The sequence below is a fragment of the Leptonotus elevatus genome, chromosome 12 (genome assembly GCF_054856555.1).
Source record: "Leptonotus elevatus isolate MCC_2025b chromosome 12, RoL_Lele_1.0, whole genome shotgun sequence".
NCBI lineage: Eukaryota > Metazoa > Chordata > Actinopteri > Syngnathiformes > Syngnathidae > Leptonotus > Leptonotus elevatus.
In genome coordinates, this window is record NC_141250.1 from 10,264,769 (window position 1) to 10,286,149 (window position 21,381).

Consider the following 21,381-nt stretch of genomic DNA (forward strand, 5'->3'; position numbering starts at 1 on the left):
TTTCTCCTTTTAATACATATCCATATTTTTATTTTTATTTTTTTCCAAGTCTGTTATTTTAATCGTTTTCATGCAAAAAAAAAAAACTACCTTGTTTTGAAAGTATCCAGTAAAATGTACACATACTAATGTTAAAATGTAACAGATAAAAGTAAAAAGTAGTCTTAAGAAATAAATACTCAGGAAAGTACAAAGTAATGGAAAACAGCTAATCAAGTATCATCTCTGCCTTTAAAAACCAAAAACTTCAAATTGATCAATAATATAGAGGGAAACAGTATCCCATTGGTTCTGAGACTGTACGACTTTTGGACTGACCTAAATAATTGTATCAATTCCAAATTTAAACCCTCTATGAAACATTTTATATGTGAACCATAGAGGTTAGATAACTGAGATAATACCGTCCTTTTCTTTATTTGAGCACGGTTCCATACACATTCACTACGCTACATTCACTGTGTAAATTTACCAAGCCAACGCCCACATCTTGATGTTTACTGTACAGTAATTGTTAATAATTGTAATTCTTCTTTGATCCAAGGCCATCTGGACCAGATAAGATGCGAATCTGTAATTATTACTGCAATTTCTATCCAGGAAATATTATAACCTGTAGTTGTCACTTTCTTTCCTATATCTTTGTTTTCATTTATACTGTACATTGTGGATTCAATAAAGTAAAAAAAAAAAAAAGTAATACGGAAGTAGTGAAGAAAGCAGCCAATCACAGTCGATGACGAGCAAACTATATTTGTTTTTTTAACCGGGCCAGGGATGTGTCGCACCGACAGTTATCCAAATTGTGGACACGCTGGTCGTGTTTTGGGATTCATATTCAGTGGAATTGGAATTGGTTTGAAAATGCATTTCTAACCTCTGTCAGGAACCAGGACGCTCGGTTTTCCTTCCGAAGCGAGCCGTGTGCTTCTGCTATCTCAGATGGCCGGCTTGAATGTAGTAGTGGACAGACCAGCTTGTGTATGTTCACGTTTTCCATCAGTTCTGCCTTTTGTGTGGGTATATATATATATATATATATGTGCGTTTGTATTTTATTTGTTTTTAAGAACAAGACAAAATGTTTCCCTTACCTTTTGTTGGTGCCGTCAGTAGGATGAGTAAATTACTGAATATTGCGTTGTTGTTGTCAATGAGAACGATAAGACTATATTTTCCAGATTGGGAAGATTCTTTTAATAATTTTTTTTTGTAAGACTGAAAGAACTCTTGTATTGTAATGACATCCACTGTTCTGCAGGGACAGCCCGAGGATTTCTGGTGGCCGTTAAGACAGCACAGACGTCAAATCCCGCACACAGCTCTTAACTAGATGGAGATGAACTCATGTCAACATATTTACAAGATAAAGACGACAGTCACAAGGTCTGTACATAAAAGGCGTCAAATGCGCAATAGCAGTAAAATCATTTTGACAAACACTAGAAACAATAAATATAAGACTGCAAATAATAAGCATATACAAATTTCTGAAAATACAAAACGGGATGTAGTAAAGGTATATACACAAGTAAATTACAAATGAACACCAATGTAATAAGAATTTTTTTGACAAATGAATTGCAATGCATAACCTACATAATTAAATAAATACAAATCTCAATAGGGTATGAAAATGCAAACGTATCAACTATTATACAAAAGTTACAAACAAGCCTTTGTAAAACAATAAATAAAAATAAAAGCTAAGTAACATCCATTGTTTAACCATTATCAAACATCTGTGAATAATATAAATCAATCAAAACCTATGCCAAATCATTAATGACATCATTGTATGACACCTGCCATCATGTGACAACTTAAATGAAACCAATAATTGGCCGAATATGGGGATAGTTTTGCTGTTTCATCTCATTTTTTTAAATTTAGTTTTCTATTCAGAATCTTAACATTGCATTCTTATTTTTAGGGCAATAACCAATCAGTCATGCATTACACCAACCAAGAAAACTGAAATAAACCAAACCACTAACATAGTCTAGAATGTCTACTCTCTCTAGTTTAATTAGCTCTTTTATTAAAATAATTTCTCATGTACTTTTGGAATTTCCCCAATATAGCAGCTACATTCTTATTCTTCAGATCAAATTTGTGTGCGCTTGGCTCCTGGAAATTTATGGATGCATATGTATTGCCAATTTGATACTGAAAGACAACATACAATTTTTGGTTTGTTGAAGCAGACACTTTCTCTCTCTCGTGTGTTCAAGGTGGCGTGATGATATCATCATTTCTGCAGCGGCTCAACACTATCAAAGTGGTCATGAAGTCTGGAAATGTTTTGAAATATGGTTTCATCATTGTCACCCTTTTAGGCTTCATCTTCCTGCTGCATAATATTACCAATGGGCAGGTGAGCGATTAAAGAGCCTTGGAACAATGTAGCCATGCCCAAACAAAAGGGGACACGTATTAAGATTAAAACTGCAAGCAGCAATGAAAGTACATTTGTACTAGCTTTTTTTTCATGGGGATTGCTCCAAATGATTTTTAACTCAGTCACTGCCATTGATGGCTATAAATGTCAAAAATTCATTTGAACTATTTCTATTAGTTTAACATTTTTTCCCCACTTTTGTCAAAGAGTATATGAAAACCTAGAATTTTTTTATTGTACATTTAGAACAGATATGAAATTTGTGATTAAATCGCGAGTTAACTAGTGAAGTCATGCGATTAAAAACGTTAATCGCCTGACACCCAGAACTTTTAATCTTTTCTTCTTCTTTAAAAAAATAAATAAAATTCATTCACTGCCATTGACTGCTATAAACGTAAAAAAAAAATTCATTTGAACTATTTGTATTAGTTTAAAAAAAAAAAAAAACTTTAAGAGTATGAAAACCTAGAATTTTTTATTGTACATTTAGAACCGATATACAATTTGTGATTAATTGAGAGTTAACTAGTAAAGTCATGCGATTAATTACAATTAAAAAATGTAATCGTCTATTGCCCCTAATTTTTAATGATTTTTTTTTTTACAATTAAATTTTTTTATCGCCTCTTGACCCCAATTTTTAATGATTTTTTAAAAATGAATTTGTGGCAATGAATGAGTTAAACTTTAGCAGTTTAGTGTAACTAATTTTGGCAACAAAAAAAAATCCCACCAGTAAGTTCAAAGTATTAGCCTTGAAATTCACTCAAATGAGTCAACTCAATCAAAAGTCCGACTTCCTATTCAGTTTTATGCATGGGTACAAAATGTGAGCACATATGCAGATCATGTACTGTATGTCATCTCTGTAGAACTGGAAGTACCACACAATGTCAGCGCTGTACAAGTTCCAGAGCCAGATCCAGTCAATCACCTGTAGAAGCCTCCCGACGTTCCACCACAATCATAGCTTCTGTTCACATCTGGGCCAGCCACCATCACTGATAGAAGAGCTGGAGGAGCGGGACCTGTTGGACCTCATCGCCTGGCCCCAGCCACCCTCTGGCTCCGTATTTCCCACCTTCTGTCAGACGAGTGACGCAGCTCACAGCCTGTTTAAAATCATCCCCTCCAAAAAGGACCAGCGTTGGTTCGTGGGCGACCAGCTGGAAGTGCTGATCCACCTGCACGACTTTAAGGGCCGACCCAAGCGATACGGTGGCGATATGCTTTTGGCCCGGTTGCGCTCTCCAAATTACGGGGCGGGTGTTGCCGGGCAGGTGCTGGACCACAACAACGGACTTTATTCCGCTCTATTCCCGCTGCTGTGGGAGGGCCCAGCTCATGTTGCGGTCATGATGGTGCACTCGAGCGAGGCCATCGCCGTGCTGCGGAGGCTGCGGGAGAAACGGCCCGATCGGGTGTTCTTCGTCAGCCTCTTTCGCCTCGGCCTTCTCGCTGAGACGACAGAGTGCAACATGTGCTTGCCGCAGGACCAGGGACAGCTGTGCAACTACACAGACCCTTACTCGGGTGAGCCGTGGTTTTGTTACAAGCCCAAAATGCTCAGCTGTGATGCCAGAATCAACCATGCCAAGGGAGGCTACCTCAAAAACATCATCACCAACAAGGAAGCGTTGCTCTTCCAGAGGTTTGTACTGTTGGCATGAGCTGTTCAAAAGTGTCTACCTAGAAATAGTTTTTCTGCTCAAAAAGCTATTTGGAAGAGAACAATCTGTGGACCGCAATCCTTGGTTTGGGAAGTTACTTCCTAAAGACAAAGAAAGATCCAAGAGATACTTTTAGAGAAAGTTGACTCTTATGGTCATTTCCTAAAAACAATGGGTAAACTGGGTTTGACATCTATACGACCTTTTGAAACGTTTTTATAAACAGAACAATAATTGGACCCCAAAACATCAATTCTTTTTTATTTTTTTTAAACAGAAAATAATTGAGAGGCTCTCGCCCTCTCATATGATATTGCTTAATTTGATTTTGTTTGATCATTAAAAAACAAAAAACAAACAATAAGAAAAAAATATTTTTCAATGCACTTTAATGCAAATAAATGTCATTTATCGATGGAATAATAATTTCTAATGAATTATGATAGTGACGGCTCGCAAGTCTCACAGGACAGGAATTAGGTTTTTAGAAATGTGGTTAATAGATTAAAAAAAAATGGGTGCGAAACTCTTATTTTGCTATTGCAAACTTTGTAACTGACTTTTTTTTCTTCCCCTTTTTGTTTTTACATTAGTGAGGTGAACGTCAAAGTTCCCATCTACGCTGTCGCAACGGACACCATCAACGTGCTGCCTTTCAGGAAAGGTACTGCGGACCTTCAGACTAATAACTCACTTTTTGGGGGATGGCGATTTTTTTCACGTCATTGTGTCTGTCGTCGATGTAGAAGGCGCCAGTCAAAACCCAGATCCCATCAAGCTGGCGACGTCTGGGTACTACTACCAGGACTCGTGGAGGTCATTGGGCGGCGTCACCATGCGCAGGTTTGACGGGGCATCTGCCATCACTCAGTGTTTGACCAACAAGGTCGTTCACATGTACGGCGACTCCACCGTGCGCCAGTGGTTCGAGTACCTCCTCACTGTGCTTCCAGGTGAGCGCTTCCGTCGCAGTGGCGTGACGGCTAAACGTGTATCTAACATTATTGTAAGCTACTGTAACATTATGCAAAATTTGAACATTGACACTGTACTTAAATAAATATGGAAATAAAATATTTTACTTAGCGTATTTTAAAAAAAAAAATCCTTTAAAGGGATTAAATTAATTTTTTGGAGCTTTTCGCCATGTTAAAAAATCGAATTCCTCACCAAAAACATCACCGAAGTGGTGTTTTCCTCCATTCGTCCCTCTATGAGAAATTCGGCGGAGTACCACAGGAGGAAGATAGGCTACTAACTAAGATTAAGAATGAAAACAAAAAGACCTACACAAGGTACGTACAAATCTACAACCAGAACAATCACAGCAGTACTTACAAGAAAGAACAGAAGACAAAAAGTGATGCTGGCAGGAACTAGGAGAGAACAGGTACAAGCACGAGAGTAACAAAATGCTGAGGCAATGGCAAGCAGCAAAAACAATAATTTGGCAATCTTCCTCCCGTGAGTCCTGTGTCTAAATAGCCTGTTGATTAGGATTGCCTGCAGCTGAGACACAGAAACTCCGCCCACCGACACTCCAGGAAAACTAAAAAAGGCAGGAAGCAAATGACCAGCAGAGGGCAGAACGAAACAAGACATGACATTATGGTTTATTATTATTATTATTATTATTTTTTACTTTTTTTTAATTTGAGCCTTTTTTGCTTTCAATTTGTGTACATTTTATAGTAATTTTCTTCTTTTGTTTTTGGACATTCTATGGTTATTTTTTGAAATTTTTATTTTCTGCCCTTTTCAATAAATTTCCAGACTTTTGTTTTTGTTTTTTGCAATTTCAAAGAAATTTGTGGAGATTTTCTACTTTTCTTTTGTTTTTGGACATTTTATGGTTACATTTTGAACATTTTCTTATCAACCTTTTTTTAAATTAAATTTTCTGACATTTATGTCAATTTCATGGACATTTTATGATAATTTTTTGCTCTTCCTATTAAGTTTTGGATATTTATAGTCACTTTTTGGACATTTTTAGGTAATATTTAAAACTTTCATTTACCTTTCATCTCTCTTTTTCATGTGGACTCTGACATGTATATTTAATGACTCATTTTTTAAATCACAATAATTAGTTCATTTGAAGAACATTTTATCTAAAAAATATAAATAATATATAGCTATTCCGTTCTACTATTTTTTTTACAGGGAGCCACAGGAGAGGGCCAAAAGAGCCACACGAGGCTACTTGCCCAATGCTGCGGTCACAACCGAATGCTATTTGCATAATAGCGCTAAATAGTATATAATTTTTTTTTACGGTATATTATTATATTAGAATGAACTATTTGGGGCTGGGTCCCCCGTTTCCGACCCCGTTTCTCCTGACAACTTGTTTCCTCTTATTTAGCTCTATTGTGTTCTCCCATGCAGACATGAAAGAATTCAACCTGCAGAGTCCAAAAAAGGTGGGGCCCTTAATGGCGGTGGACAGCACCCATAACATTCTACTCAAGTATCGCTGCCACGGCCCACCCATCCGCTTCTCCACCGTCATGGCCAGCGAGTTGCGCTACATCGCCAACGAGCTGGACGGCCTGACTGGCGGTCCCAACACGGTGGTGGCGCTCAGCATCTGGTCTCATTTCAGCACCTTCCCCGTGGAGGTGTACATACGTCGCCTCCGGCATATCCGCAAGGCGGTGGTGCGACTCCTGGACCGGGCGCCGGGGACGATGGTGGTGGTCCGCACGGCCAACCCGCAGGCTCTAGAACGGGACGCCAGCCTGTACAACAGCGACTGGTTTTCGCTGCAGCTGGACGTCGTGCTTCGTGCCATGTTCAAGGGTCTCGACGTTATGCTGGTGGACGCCTGGCAGATGTGCGTGGCGCACCATGAACCTCACCACCTGCACCCTCCGAGGGGCATTGTCAAGAACATGGTAGACATGATGTTGTCCTACGTTTGTCGTGACGGGACTAGGAGCAATGTGTGATTTTCGAAAATTGGTTGAAAGCACTGATCTGAATATATGGCTGGATAGCCGATAGGACAGGACTTTTGAAGCAATGAGGCAGCCATATTGCTCCTCCCAAGAAACGTTTCTCGGCATACGATCCTATACATTTACAGTATCGAAATTGGAGAACATTTGAGACAATACTTAGTAGAAACAGCATGGTTTATGATGTTTTAAATTTGTTAAACAACTTGCCCTAAATACATATATAAATTATATGCTTGATGATGTTTACAGGAGGAAACGCAACTATACTTTTTTTTATTCAATAATTATAACTTTAATATAACAAAAAAATGCTTCAGCCAAATCTAATATTGGGGTCTAAGGAACTAAACAATAAAAGAAAAAGGGGGTCTTCAAAGCAGCTCATAGGCTACCATCCACTTGTTATTTTGTGTATTTTATTTTTTCTACTTCTTAAAAAATTGTGACCACCCCGCCACAAACCCCCCACCCCCATACTAACTGCCTACGAGCTGTATATGTCTAATCTGTGCGTATACCGTAGTTTATACAGTAGTCTGCTTGCAAATGGGAGGAGCAAGATGGCCGCCCTGTGACTTCAACGGCTTGCACGGGCGCGTATGGGCTATCGGCTATGCAGTCATATATTCAGATCAGTGGTTGAAAGTGTTTTAGGGCCTGACTGAAAAAAAAGGGTAATTGATCAAGTCATGTATTTATTTATTTAAAAAAAACTTCATATAGTGTATTGGACATCTTTGCCTTTTTGAAAGTATGACTTCATTCTCTAAATAGTACAATTTATATTGCACGTTGATGTTGCAATTTAATGAGGAAAAATATTTCAGTATTGTGAAAATAATTTGTTAAGTTTGACGTCAACCAAATTTAAATCCGAGATGATAAATAGTCATATTGCTGTAATAAATATCCCAACAAAATCCTGAGGACAAACATGCACTCCAAATGCAACCTGCTACCCTCCGGACTTTTCTGGAAATATGATATCTGTTGGATTGTAATAGAACACTCACACTCTCATGGTAGATGCAGTTTCTGAACACACCCTTTCTTCCCTGGAAAACCTGCCACATGAGCGGGCTTACTTCTGTGATAACTGCGGCAACGACAGATAATCAACACGACCGAAGTCACGGTCGCCATGTCATTAAATGTATGGAAATACATCCTCATCATTCTCACCCCTGGTTGGCCTCATCTTTTTGCTGCACAATATCACCATTGAAGTGAGAGAAGTTGGTTCAATCTTTTTTCTTTTTTTACATACCCTGGCAAAATTTGTAAGATGTGCCACATTCAACCAAAAGTATTTTTTATACGTCCAACGACGGTTCCTTGACGTTTGATTTGAAAACCAATTATCCATGAATTTGTTGCATCTATATATAGCAGTGCTTCTGAATTATGTTTATCAATTGTCTATAAAATAGTTGTAAGCACACCTCTGCAGATGAGCTAATACTTCTTTCCATACACTCTGACAATAAGAGCGCTACTGCCACCTACTGTAGTGGATGTGCAATTACTTTTTCTAGTACGGCAAAAACAAAACAAGAAAACGTTCCCTTAGGTTACAAGTGACCATATATGCACATGTCATCTCTTCAGAGTTGGAAGTTGAAAAGCCCAAATCAGTTCCAGTCATCAAACTTCTCTGCAAGTTACCCGATGTTTCACGACAAGCGCACCTTCTGTCCCCATCTGTACCAGCCACCATCACCGGAAGAAGAGCTTGAGGAACGCAACTTGTTGGACTCCATTGCCTGGCCCCAGCCGCCTTCTGGCTCCATATCACCGGACGTGTTCCAGACAAGGGACCCAGCCCATAGCCTGTTTACAATCGTCCAGTCCAAAAACAATGACAATTGGTACGTGGGTGACGAGCTGGAAGTGCAGATCCACCTGCACGACTTCAAAGAGAGATCGGCATTAGTGGTGTGAGCAGAGGCAGACTGACCATTGGGGATTTTTTATTTATTTTTTATTTATTTTTTTGAGAGCTCATTATTGTTCATTCGGTCATTTTACCCATTTGACATGTCATCATCATTGCTCTCTTTTTTTTAATTGAAAAAAAACAACATTTTTAATTAATTTTTTATTTTGTATGTGCATGTGTGTGTGCGTGTATGTGTGTGTGTGGGGGGGGGGGTGCATGTGTGCGTGTGAGTGTGTACTCATTAGTTCACCTAAAACCTATTAAAAATCCCATACCGTTCACCTAAACCGAATACTTCAGAATCCAGCTAGAGTCGTGAGTTTGTCAGGAGACCCGAGGAAGTTTTAAAGAAAAGAAAGGAAAGTGAAATCCAGCACCGACCAGACATTACCTACTAACCACCGGGTTACCAACCAGAGTCTTTCACCAACCCCAGAAACATCTAAATTCCAACAAATTAGGGAGACCTCAAGAGACCAAAGGAGAGACTGAGGAAAGGAAGGAAAGACAGACGAAGCAGAGTGAGATCCACAGACACCAGCCTCCACCAATTCAACGACCAGAGGAAGAAGCAGATTGTGTTCGAGTTTCGATAGATGCTGGTGTGGTGGATCTGGCATGCATGAAAATCTCCACCAAAGAGGGGAGCCGTCGACCCCTGCCAGGACAGAGCAAGCGCAACACCTCAGGGCCCCCCGGGCCACGGCAGCGCCAAGGGACAACCCCCGGGCTGGAGAGCAAACCCAGGAGACAGGAACCCCCCCCCCCCCCCCCCCCACCCCCCACCCCAACACGGCCCGCGCCCCCAACGCAGCAGGACGGGGCACGGCAGGCCCGCCAGGCACCCCATCGGTCCACAGCCCCCGCTCCCCCCACGACCCCCGCACCCCCCTTTTTAATGTTTAAATGATTTAAATCAGTTAATTTAGGTGAGATTTTTATGCCTAAGCATTTTAAATTACCTATAGGAAATGAGTAGTGTGGATCCTGGCTTGCAGGGTTCCATGAATTTTCTGTAATAGGTTAGTAGTGTTGATTTTGTCCAGTTAATAGAATAATCTGATACATGTGAGAATTTAGTTATTAAGTTAAATACTTCCCCCTAACGAAATAGCAGGCTTTTCTAAATACAGTAAAATATCATCGGCATATAGATTAATTGTGTGTTCTGTTACCCCAGAGTGAATTCCTTAGGAAAATTTCGGCTGCGGTTTGTCCAAGGCCGATTTTGACCAGTGTTTATTATTATTATTATTTTATTTTATTGCGCCCCTCGTGTTTTACAATACACATAGCCATCTTGTACAGTCAGCCCAGAGCCCACTATTTTATAAATGCAGGCCGACTCCCGGAGACGCTGTATTGTTGACACAAAAAGCAGCCAACGGCCCCGCATGCGCCCTCACTGGCCGCCACTTGCGGAGGAGGACATGTACACATGGCTGGCGTCTGGCGTGCAACAACTGACCGTTTACTGCTTTGTAGGATTGTCGCTCTGTGACCAATAATAAGCAGCGCTGCAGTAACCAACTAACTACAAACACTAGCCCACAGGAGCGCACGAGCCGCACCAGCCCCTTCAATTGTAGGAGCTTGCTACTGAAAAGAGAAAAATGGCGAAATGAAAGAAGGCAGGTGAGACGGAAATGGGTGGTGCCGAAAAAAATAAGATGGATGAAAATAAAAATGCTTCATGAAAGTGCAACCAAATGTGCAAAAATTACAGATTTTTTTTTAGTGGAGGAAGGGGGCCCAAAGATTCTGAGGCAGGTTCCAGCAGCACGTCGACAGGTATAGGCCCGGTGGAAAGCACATTTGATATGGCTAAATATTAGCCCAAGTCCATACATTTAATGCAATTGTTGTTGCAATGCTCACCATCAAAAATCATCAAGAAGACCCACATCTGTGATTTGATCATAGCACAGTTAGCAGTTGAGGAATATTATTTGATATGTGGACAAATTAGCTGGATTACTTTCACATAAGCATGTGTGTGTGTGTGTGTGTGTGTGTGTGTGGGGGGGGGGGGGATTTATGTGTGTGTGTTTTTTTTCTTACATCAATTGCTATGTATATATTAAGAACACAATAGTTAACATTATTATGATTATATGTGCATTTATTACGAGCAGCAGAAACATCAGCTGTTAAGGCCACTAGTAGAGGAAATATTGACGGACTGGGTGACTCCAGTCATGGTGGTGAGGAGGTGGTCCCGTTCTTGGAGGAGGGGGAATGTGTGTTGGCCTCATTGAAGGAGAAGGTCTAGGAGAAGGAACCGAATGAAGCTGGAGCTATTAGTAAGAAGACTTGTACAGATTGTGTTGGGCTTTTGTACTGGGTCGGCAATTGTCCTGTATTATGCGTAGAATTAACTGTTGCACAATCATTTTTTTTTCAAATGAATTAGACGTCTATGTTCCTTTTTAATGTTATTGATTAGGCCTACAATGTTTGTGCTCATCCAGATCCAACAGTCCTGTCACCAGAGGCAGAGTCCAGTATTGTGACAGCGAAGCCAAGAAACCAAATTTGATATGACTCTCAAAGAGCATTTTAAATTTGATACAGCTGCTTCTTTTTCATGTCCTCTTTCATTGAGTACTGCCGTTATTGGTTAATTGTTGTATGCTTTGTTCATTGCATGTTCAGTTTTGAAGATGTTGTCATGGTTATCTGATTGACATTCTGTCAATTGACAGGAGTTGGACCAAAAAAAAAAGCCACCAGTTGCTCTGCCCCCCAGCTCTGGAACACTCTGGCACCGAACCTCAGAAAGAGTGACTCTCTCTCCTCCTTCAAATCAAGACTCAAAACACGCCTGTTCAGGACTGCCTAGTGCACTTAGCGTTTCCTGCCAGTCTTTCCTTTTACTGAATTGATTTTACGCCTTTTTATTTATTTTATTTTTTAAGTGTTTTTCTCTGCCCTAATTTTTCGGTTTGCTTTTAATTGTCATAGTTTAGTTTAGTCTACCCAGTAAAGTGTCCTTGGGTGTCATGAAAGGTGCTGATAAATTACATTTATTATTATTATTATTATTATTATTATTATTATTATTATTGGTCTCTTGGAGTTACAAAGATTCCAGATGACACGAGCGATATACTAACACACAGCAGACCTGTCTCCCAAGCTGAAGGTCGTGAGTTCGTTCCTCAACCCTTGAGTAACTTTTTTTCTTCAAATTCTTTATCTTACTCTCTTCCAGGTTTAAATATTACTCTAAAACCGAGTCCGTTTGGTCCCACTCTAAATAGAGTCAAATTTACTCTACAGAATTTACTGTGTACTGTTGAAAATTGCTCACCCTCTTTTTATCCATGTACAAGTACTGTTGTATCTTATTGCTGCTATTCCGGTTGTAACCGTTGCAATCCACTTTTTGACAACAGTGGTGTGAACATTAAATTTTCCATCCATGCTTCCACATCGGACACCATTGTCGTGCTGCCTTCCAGGAAAGGTACTGTTGACTTTCAGAATAATGATTCTCACTTTTGGGGGATGGCGATTATCATGTCATGTCATTGTGTCTGCCATCAATTTAGAAAACGGCAGTCAAAAACTGGATCCCGGGAAGCTGGCAACGTCAGGATACTACTACCAAGACATTTGGAGGCCATTGGGTGGCTTAAACATGCGGCAATTTGATGGGGCGTCCATCACTCAGTGTTTGACCAACAAGTTAGTCTACTTATATGGCGACTCCACCATGCGCAAGTGGTTCGAGTACCTCGTTACTGAGCTTCCAGATGAGTGTCCAATAGCTTTGTGGTGAATTGGCTAGGGTAAGGGACAGTGGTGTGAGTTGTTGTTAGTGCAAGCTTGCGACCACATCAAAGCGTCTTGTGAAAAATACTGAACTGGCATTTGCTCCTGACCAATTGTTTCCTCTTATGTAGCTTTATTGTCTTCTGCTCTGCAGGGATGAAGGAATTCAAACAGGAGAGTACAATACAGGTGGGGCCCTTCATGGCGGTGGACAGCACCCACAACACTCTGATCAAGTACCACTTCCACGGCCCACCCATCGTCTCCTACACTGCGGTCATGGCACACAAGATACGCTACATTGCCAACGAGCTGGACGGCCTGACCGGCGGTCCCAACACGGTGGTGGCGCTCAGCCTCTGGGCTCACTTCAGTCCGTTCCCCGTGGAGGTGTACATACACCGCCTCCGGCATATCCGCAAGGCGGTGGAGCGACTCTTGGACCGGGCGCCAGCGACGGTGGTGGTGGTCCGCACGCCCAACCCTAGGGCCCTGGATCAGGAGCTCAGCCTGATCTTCAGTGACTGGTTTGCGCTGCAACTGAACGTCGTGCTGCGTGCCATGTTCAAGGATCTCAACGTTATGCTGGTGGACGCCTGGCAGATATGCGTGGCGCACCACCAGCCTCACAACATCCACCCACCTCGGGCCATTGTCAAAAACATGGTAGACATGATGTTGTCCCACGTTTGTCGTACCACTGTTTGATTTTTTCTAAGTCGAACCAGGCTGGAAGTGCAAAGAAAAGGAATGAAAACACGCCAAGTTATAAGTGAAGAAGTCGTATTATCATTAGAATAGAATTAAAAACAGATTTTTTTCCCCCTCTTTTTTTCACAACAGTATACATGCATCAACACAATCAACCATCTCATTTGTTTCCCAATAATTGCAAAAAAGGCACACAAAAATAAAATATACATATATATATATAAATATATATATATAATACAATAAACCCACTTGCCCAACCCAGAATGGTATACCACATTACCAAACACATTTAGATTTTACTGTACCATAACACCATTAGGTTAGCAAAGAAAAGGGCATATCACCCAAGAGGAGATAATCATAGCAAAACATCAAGAAATGTCCCCCAGATTTTGTCAAAGATAGCAAATTTAAAAAACACTGTACAAAATCTTTTTAGGTGTACAATAGGAAGAAAGTTCGTTCAGCCAGTGACTCTTTTCAGATTTCCAATTGGCAAGTATTATCTTTTTTTCCAGCAGTGCTGGCAAGCAACAACAGGTATTTATTATGAAAGGTCACATTAAGCAAATGAACGTCACCCAACAACCAAATCCTAGGATAATCAGGTATGTCAAAATCAATTCGCTTTGACACTGGACACAATAAAAGGCCAGGAGTCTCGCAAACATGAACATTCTCATAACATATGTAACAGGTCACCTTCTACCACCTTACATCTCTGACACATTGCTGAAATATTCCCATTAATCTTATGGAGCCTCAACAGGGTAAAATATGTCCTATGGAAAATATTAAATTGCATTAACCTGTGTTTTGTGGAAATTAAGACATTCTGTATCCTTCTTCCAAATCCAATCCCTAATCTGAAATATTTCATTTCATTTTTCTAGTCATTTATTTATTTCGAATTTTGACAGTTTATTTTATTATTATTTTTTTTTTACTGTTGAATTTATTTACTTTGTTTGTTGAAAAATTTACAATGTATTTTTCTTGTATGCCTTAGTGTACTAAATTTATTTGTATTACTTTAGTATATTTGTGTTTGTTTGTATACAGAATATAACCCTAATGAGGTGAGATGTTTTCTGATCTCAACGCACAATTTCTTACTAGTCTTACATGTTATTATATATTTTTGTTGTCTATATGCCAAATAAATACAAATAAAATACAAACACAAAAATAGCATATATTTTCATTTCACAAGCAGGGATGGGGCGTGACAGTTATTTTTTCATAAACATTTTACACAACATCCCGACTTAATTGGAAATTGGGGTTTGTAGCCCATACATTGAGTGTTTGCGGAAGTGTTTAAAACAACACATTTGTGAAGTGAAAAATTGCATTACACTTTGCAATGAATGGCATTTAAAGAAGTTATTCATTTTAACGGCAATCCTTCCCACCGAACAGAGCAGGGAACAAAACAAAGTCATCTGCGATAGACGTACTTGGATTATTGCTCGGCTGTCAAGTGATGTTTTCTTCAGAGGGGGCAGCTAAACCTGTCATATAGTGCCATTTGCATGTGTGTTTGCCAGCGTGCTTACGGGACAGAAGGGCAGGTCTGTGCAGTGTGGTGACGTCATCATTACAGCAACTACGACAGGTAATCACCACGATAAAAGTTAGGGTCGCCATGTCCGTAAATATTTGGAATTGGAAATATGTCCTCATCATTCTCACCCTGTTCGGCTTCATCTTACTCCTGCGCAACATAACCATTGAGGAGGTAAGAGAACTTTGTTTAAAAAAAAAAGTTTTATTTTATTTTGCATGCTGAAGTTGTAGGCTACTCGTACGTTTTATGTATACCTTGGCAGAATGTGTAAGGTGTGTACTTTATTTTCTGTAAAGAAAGCATGAGTGATGAACAAAACATGCATTGTATTTTAATTTAATTCCAAATAAATTACAAGGCATTTTGGAATACTGTAGCTCGGGATAAAGATCAGGCGGTCCTAGCCTGAATGCACAAATAAATATCTCAACAGAACACCTGCACAATTTTTTCTAATGTTACTGTAAAGTTTAAACTGAGAAAATGTATCATTTTAAGGGAAAACTATGTTGATTTGAACTTCCATGGTGTCAACAAATCTCCAAAAAGTTGGGACAAGGCCATTTTCACCACTGTGAGGCATCCCCTCTTCTTACAACAGTGTGCAAACGTTTGTCTGGGGATCGAGGAGACACGTTTCTCAAGGTTAGAAATGGGAATGCTGTCCCATTCTTGTCTAACATGCGTCTCTCTAACTGTTCAACTTTCTTGGGCTTTCTTTGTTGCACCTTCCCCTTTATGATGCGCCAAATGTGCTCTAGGAGTGAAAGATGTGGACTGCAGGCTGGCCATTTCATTACCCGGACGGATCCTTTTCCTATGCAGCCATGATGTTGTAATTGGTGCTGCATGTGGTCTGGCATTATCGTGTTGACAAATGCAAGATCTTCTGTGAAAGTGGTGATGCCTGGTTTTTCGGCCTTGACCCTTACAAACAGAGATTGTTCCAGATTCTCTGAATCTTTGGACGTTGTTTTGCATTGTAGATGATGATTACTTCAACCTTTTTGCTGGTAAACACCTTTCTGATATTTCTCCACTATCTTTCTGCGCAACATTGGAAAAATTGGTGATTCTCTACCCATCTTCGCTTCTGAGAGACAGAAGCTCTTTTTATACTCCAATTAAGTTGCCAATTGACCTCATTAGTGGTAACTGGTCTTCCAGCTGTTTTTTTTTAATAAGTGCAATTGACTTTTCCAGCCTCTTATTGCTACCTGTCCCAACTTTTTTGAGATTTGTTGGCACCATGAAATTTACAATCAACATATTTTTCCCTTAAAATTATACATTTTCTCAGTTTAATCTTTTGACCTGTCATCTATGTCCTATTCTGAACAAAATATTGAAATTTGGCACTTCCACATAATTGCATTCAGTTTTTATTCACAATTTGTATAGTGTCCCAACATTTTTGGAATAGGGTTTGTGCGTGCGTGTGTGTGTGTGTGTATAGCAGTCCTAAGCGTGTCTTGGGTTGGATTCCGCCATCGCAAACTACCTTTCGTTGGTTGAGTGAGCGGCTCGGCAAACAAGGAAGTCACCTCGACTTGTTGTCGAGCAACTCAATTCGCAAGTTGTGGTGACAGTGGACAAGATAGTCGTCCATTGCTGGAGCTCTCCATGCAAGCTGGCAAGACTTCCTTCTTTGCCGAGCCGCTCACTCGACCGATAAAAGGCAGTTTGCAACGGCGGAGTCTAACCCAAGACACACTTAGGAACGCCCCCTCATTTGAATAGCATTTTGTCCTGGCAGTATGGACCAAAACTGTCAAAATTAAAAATAAATAAATAAGTAAACGACTAAAAATTAAAATAAAAACGGATCTAAAAAATATAATTCAAAAATTAAGTACACATGTATTTATTTATGTATATATTTATTTATTTCCATTTATATTAATTTTGGGGGATTTAATTTTCGAATTATATTTTTTTATATCTGTTTTTGTTTTCACTTTTAGTCATTTATTCATTTATTTAGTCATTTTTCTAGTCATTTATTTATTTTGAATTTTGGTAGTTTTGGTCCTCCATAGTCATGTAGTACTTGTGTATCTGGGCCCTATCTGTTCTTATATTCACTCCTAAGTATTTAAACCCATTTGGACACATTTTCAGTGGATGTACAAGTGATCTAACATCAATATCACGTGTGTTTAAAGGAAGAACTTCACTCTTACTCATATTTATCTTGTAACCGGAAGCGTCACTATACTCTTGTAAGCACTGGAGAAGTGGAGGGACTGAATTGGCCAAGTCAGTCACATAAATCAAAACATCGAGAAATGTTATGTTCTGCTGTGCCAAATGTAATGCCTGTGATATTATTAATATCCCTAATATTATTATCCCTCCAAAACCTGCAAGACGCCGGTCCTTCAGGACTGAGTTTGCCCACCACTGCTCTATCACATGAAACAGCCGGCGAACATTGTCAGAGCCTTGCCTTGTCTTAATAAATCCTGTCTGGTTAGGATGAATTATTTTAGGCAAGACAAGTTCCAATCTGGTAGCAATCAATGTAGAAATAATCTTATAATCTAGTTTTAATAAATTTAAAAGGGCGGTAAGAGCCGCAATTTTGCCTGTCTTTGTTAGGTTTAGGCAGCAACGTTATAGTTGCTAATTCAAGAGTAGGTGGCAAAGTTTGACACTCTAGGGCTTCCTTAATCATATTTGTCAACGGTGACAGAAATGTATCTGAAAAAGTCTTATAAAACTCAACTGAGAAGCCGTCAGGACCCGGAGCCTTCGTATTTTGCAGAGCTTTCAACGATAAGAGCACCTCCGCCTCTGTTATATCCATATCCAGCCCTTCTCTATCCTGAATACAAATTTGAGGGAGAATCTCTAGAAACTGATTTACAACATCTTTATTGTCATGATCAGACTAATACAATTTTTCATAAAAGTGTTTAAATTCTTCATTAATCTCTTTTGTACCAGTCATTAACTAAATCAACTAGTCAAATTTTTCTTCATGACACTGTGGTGATTAAAGCTAATTAATTATTACACGCAAAAATGGTTCCTTTCACTTTTTGCTCTGTCAAGGTCCAAATTGTGAGCAGATATCACATTTTAAGTGACTGCAGATTGCTCCCGTTTTGGTTCTGAATGCCGTATTCAGCGGCTGTTTAGTGCAGGGGCTGATATTTTCTACTTGTTACATGGTCTTGTCATGTTAAGGGTCTGTTTTTCCTTGTGTGTCTCCCTTGGTCTTGTAAAGTGTAATCCTGCCCTTCCTCGCATCAACTAATCAGTGCCCTCAGCCACTTGTGTTTTACCCCAGGTGTGTCTTGTTGTGTCGTTAGTGTGTGTGTGTGTATTTAGTCTCCTGTCTCCCCTCTGTCTGCGTCGATTCATTGTCGTTTTCTTCCCGTCATGCTGCCAGTTTTTGGCCTTGTTGTCATACCCACATTTTGTTTCACTTGCCATTTGGAGTTCGCCTTTGTTTGTTTTTTTACATCTCCTCTCCCTCCTTGCCTTGCTTCCCTGCATTTAGGTCCGCAACCACCACTAACTAGTGATGGGCAAATGAAGGTTTTGTGAAGCACTGAACCACTTGAGCCAATTGTTTTGAAAATAGGTTCATTACTCGAAGCTTCAGTTACAGTGACCTCTACTGGTAAACTGCAAGGCTGCAGTGGATTTAAAGCATCTTTGCTTTGAAAATTCTTTGATGGACTCACACTAAGACCGAATAGCATGTTCTATTGACAAATAAAGACTGATGAATGTGTGTATTTTGTTATTGAGGAGAAAGTGCTGGTAAGATATGGCATAGGTTGGGTGTGCTTGTGTAACTGACAGGGCGTCATGGTCACTCAAAGATAAGAAGATAAGCACTGGACCTGTAGAGAAAGCATTTTTAAATAAAAATGCAATTTGATTGTATAAAGCTATAGCCAAATGGGTACACTAATCATATTACATATACTGTTTCTACACATGCACCTGACTGAGGTGAAATCAATTGAAGAAAGTAAAAAAGGTAAAGCCTATTTATATAAGCTTTACAACCAAACATTGGTTGTTCAGTGGTAAAATTATCACCTGCCACTTGGGTAACTCGGGTTCCATTCCTGTCCTAGTCAAAACGTTTTTTATTTAATTTGCGCCTCGAAAAAAAAAAGCCCTTTGAAAAAATAAATCAATAAATAATTGTCCCCCGGGGATAATTAAAGTTTTTTCTGATTCTGATCTATATACATAACTTTAAACAGCCAGCACACCGACCTGATCAGGAGTGATCAGATTGAAGTGTTCCCACATTTCAGAACGACCTCTCTTCCTGGCTGACTCCATGAATGACCAAATGTAACAACGCAAGGCAATGACAATTCAACAGCACCAACAACACACCGACAACCCACGAATAGTACATTGTTTAGAGCGGTTATAAAGGGTTGACGCTCAAATTCAAAACTGTTTCAACCTGTCACCTGTCAGAATCGAGAATCACGTGATTGGACCGCGAACCAGGCAAGTGATTCATTCGAACAACGAATCAGTCGCTGCTTCGGACGTCATATGTCACGTGATTTTTTCCGCACCAAAACAAGCTTTGAAGCAGTGGTTCTATGGAATTGTAGTTCAGGGTTTGAAGCTTGTATCGAAGCTTCAGTGTCGCACTGCCATCACCACCACTACCCCCTGATGAGCCACCCCAAAATCTTGTATAATCCTAAACTATTTGCCTTATAGAAATATGTTCAGGTAGCAGTTTTTCCAAAAAACACTGTATTATATAAGCAATATGCAATTGCCTGTTTTGACTGCTTTTGATGAACTTGATTAATTACAATTTACATTTTTGTTTTGTTTTTTTAGAAAGATTTTTCAATTATGCCCTCAGAACAAAAAGTTTGGACACCCTCTGCCCTATACTAACTATTCAGGTTTGCATTTCTGATTGTAAATGACAATGCAGGACCTAGTTTGGTGGTATTTTCACCCGGGGTTTTATTATAAGGACACCGCTGCTTTACTTTGTGTCTGAGAGACATTTAAAATGTCTGAGGTCTGGTAGTCTGCTAAATAAGCTACCGCTCACAGGTAAAGATGTTTGTCATCCTAACAAGAACGTTTCTCATTAAAACGAGAAAACTTTCTCGTCCTAATGAGAAACTGATTTTACTTCACCCCCCCCCCCCCCCCCCCCCAGAAGACCCCATAGTTGTGTCTAACTGATTTTGGGGGGAGCTGAAGCATTCATGCTAAAGTAAATCCAAGCACCTCCGCCAATATTGAGAGATCCTGTGCATCATCAGTATCCATCCATCCTGATACGCCCGGAACTGTTTGCCAGGCTTGCCAGCCAATAGCAGGGCACACACACATTATTCTTAATCCCATACAGTATTTTTTATTATCCTTTAGTTTTGCACTACATTTGCAAAGCATTGCCACTCCCAGTCAATATAGTCTTGAATGCTACCCATGCTGTGACAACCCTGGGCAAATATTAGCTTAGACAACATTTACAGTACATATATATTAGGGTTGGGCATTGCTTGAATTTGAGCAATTCAGATTACCAGTCCGATTCCTCAATTCAATTCTGCGGAACATAAAGTATATACCGTATGTGTAAATGTAGTGTACGCTTGGGCATCTATGTACAATATATGCTGTGTATGCTAAGCTAAATATTAGCTGTGCATTTGCATTTGTGTTGACCGTGTGTTTTAGTTTGAGTTTAACTTGAAGGTTTAGTGTTGGTTAATAAAAACATGCTTTTCTCCATGCGTCATGAGCTGTCAGAACTACAAAAAATGTCAACTTTGAATCTAATGTATCCCCCGAGCTTCTCTGGTCTGTTGCAGTTAGTGTTTCCCAAACTTTACTTGGTAAAGGCACATATTTGACGTTTTTCTCATGGCACATCACCAAACAAAAATGGCACAAAAAGTATGGTTGGGTTGGGTATGGGTTACAGTGATCCATAGTTGAAAAATGTCACCATATATCCATAACATGTCATCTCTTCAGAGCTGGAAGTACCAACCACTGTCAGCACTGTACAAGGTCCAGAACCAGATCCAATCATCAAACTTCTCTGCAAGCCCCCTGACACTTCACCACAAGCAAACCTTCTGTCCTCATCTGGGCCAACCACCGTCACCTGAAGAAGAGCTGGAGCAACGCAACCTGTTGAACTCCATCGCCTGGCCCCAGCCGCCCTCTGGCTCCACATCGCTCGACCTGTCCCAGACGAGCGACCCGGCCCACAGCCTGTTTACCATCGTAACCTCCAAAAATAACCACAGTTGGTACGTGGGTGACGAGCTAGAAGTGCAGGTCCAACTACGCGACTTCAAGGGCCAACCCAAGCG

The 21,381-nt window shown here is 40.0% G+C and overlaps 3 protein-coding genes across 4 annotated transcripts in view; all 3 read left to right on the plus strand.

Annotated features, from left to right (window-relative positions):
* The first annotated feature begins 760 nt into the window (after positions 1 to 760).
* LOC147164505 (NXPE family member 3-like) lies at positions 761 to 8,221 on the plus strand. Of its 2 annotated transcripts, none has more exons than XM_086091358.1 (7): positions 761 to 1,016; positions 1,262 to 1,386; positions 2,235 to 2,377; positions 3,277 to 4,055; positions 4,668 to 4,738; positions 4,821 to 5,027; positions 6,466 to 8,221. In XM_086091358.1, exons 3-7 carry the CDS (start codon positions 2,243 to 2,245, stop codon positions 7,026 to 7,028), a joined length of 1,755 nt encoding a protein of 584 aa, XP_085947484.1. In that variant the 5' UTR covers positions 761 to 1,016; positions 1,262 to 1,386; positions 2,235 to 2,242; the 3' UTR covers positions 7,029 to 8,221. The 2 variants fall into 2 exon arrangements, with proteins under 2 accessions (XP_085947484.1, XP_085947483.1); XM_086091357.1 differs by having other exon boundaries at positions 761 to 981.
* Positions 8,222 to 8,708: 487 nt separating this feature from the next.
* LOC147164506 (NXPE family member 3-like) lies at positions 8,709 to 13,464 on the plus strand. The gene is made up of 4 exons (XM_086091248.1): positions 8,709 to 8,977; positions 12,315 to 12,448; positions 12,534 to 12,743; positions 12,911 to 13,464. Exons 1-4 carry the CDS (start codon positions 8,709 to 8,711, stop codon positions 13,462 to 13,464), a joined length of 1,167 nt encoding a protein of 388 aa, XP_085947374.1.
* Positions 13,465 to 15,047: 1,583 nt separating this feature from the next.
* Positions 15,048 to 21,381, plus strand: part of LOC147164507 (NXPE family member 3-like) — a 12,619-nt gene continuing 6,285 nt past the window's right edge. The window contains exons 1-2 of the mRNA XM_086091436.1: positions 15,048 to 15,211; positions 21,038 to 21,381. The exon at positions 21,038 to 21,381 is cut by the window's right edge and continues 438 nt beyond it. Of these exons, the coding sequence (XP_085947562.1) occupies positions 15,119 to 15,211; positions 21,038 to 21,381 (437 nt within the window). The 5' untranslated portion in view covers positions 15,048 to 15,118. The remainder of the gene's footprint in view (positions 15,212 to 21,037) is intronic.

Coding starts and splice junctions, on each gene's coding strand:
- LOC147164505 (XM_086091358.1), top strand. CDS start 2,243: ATGATATCATCATTTCTGCAGCGGCTCAACACTATCAAAGTGGTCATG. Junction 4,056..4,667: donor GAAGCGTTGCTCTTCCAGAG/GTTTGTACTGTT, acceptor TTTTTACATTAG/TGAGGTGAACGTCAAAGTTC. Junction 4,739..4,820: donor CGTGCTGCCTTTCAGGAAAG/GTACTGCGGACC, acceptor TCGTCGATGTAG/AAGGCGCCAGTCAAAACCCA.
- LOC147164506 (XM_086091248.1), top strand. CDS start 8,709: ATGTTTCACGACAAGCGCACCTTCTGTCCCCATCTGTACCAGCCACCA. Junction 8,978..12,314: donor GAGAGATCGGCATTAGTGGT/GTGAGCAGAGGC, acceptor TCCATGTACAAG/TACTGTTGTATCTTATTGCT. Junction 12,744..12,910: donor TACTGAGCTTCCAGATGAGT/GTCCAATAGCTT, acceptor TCTGCTCTGCAG/GGATGAAGGAATTCAAACAG.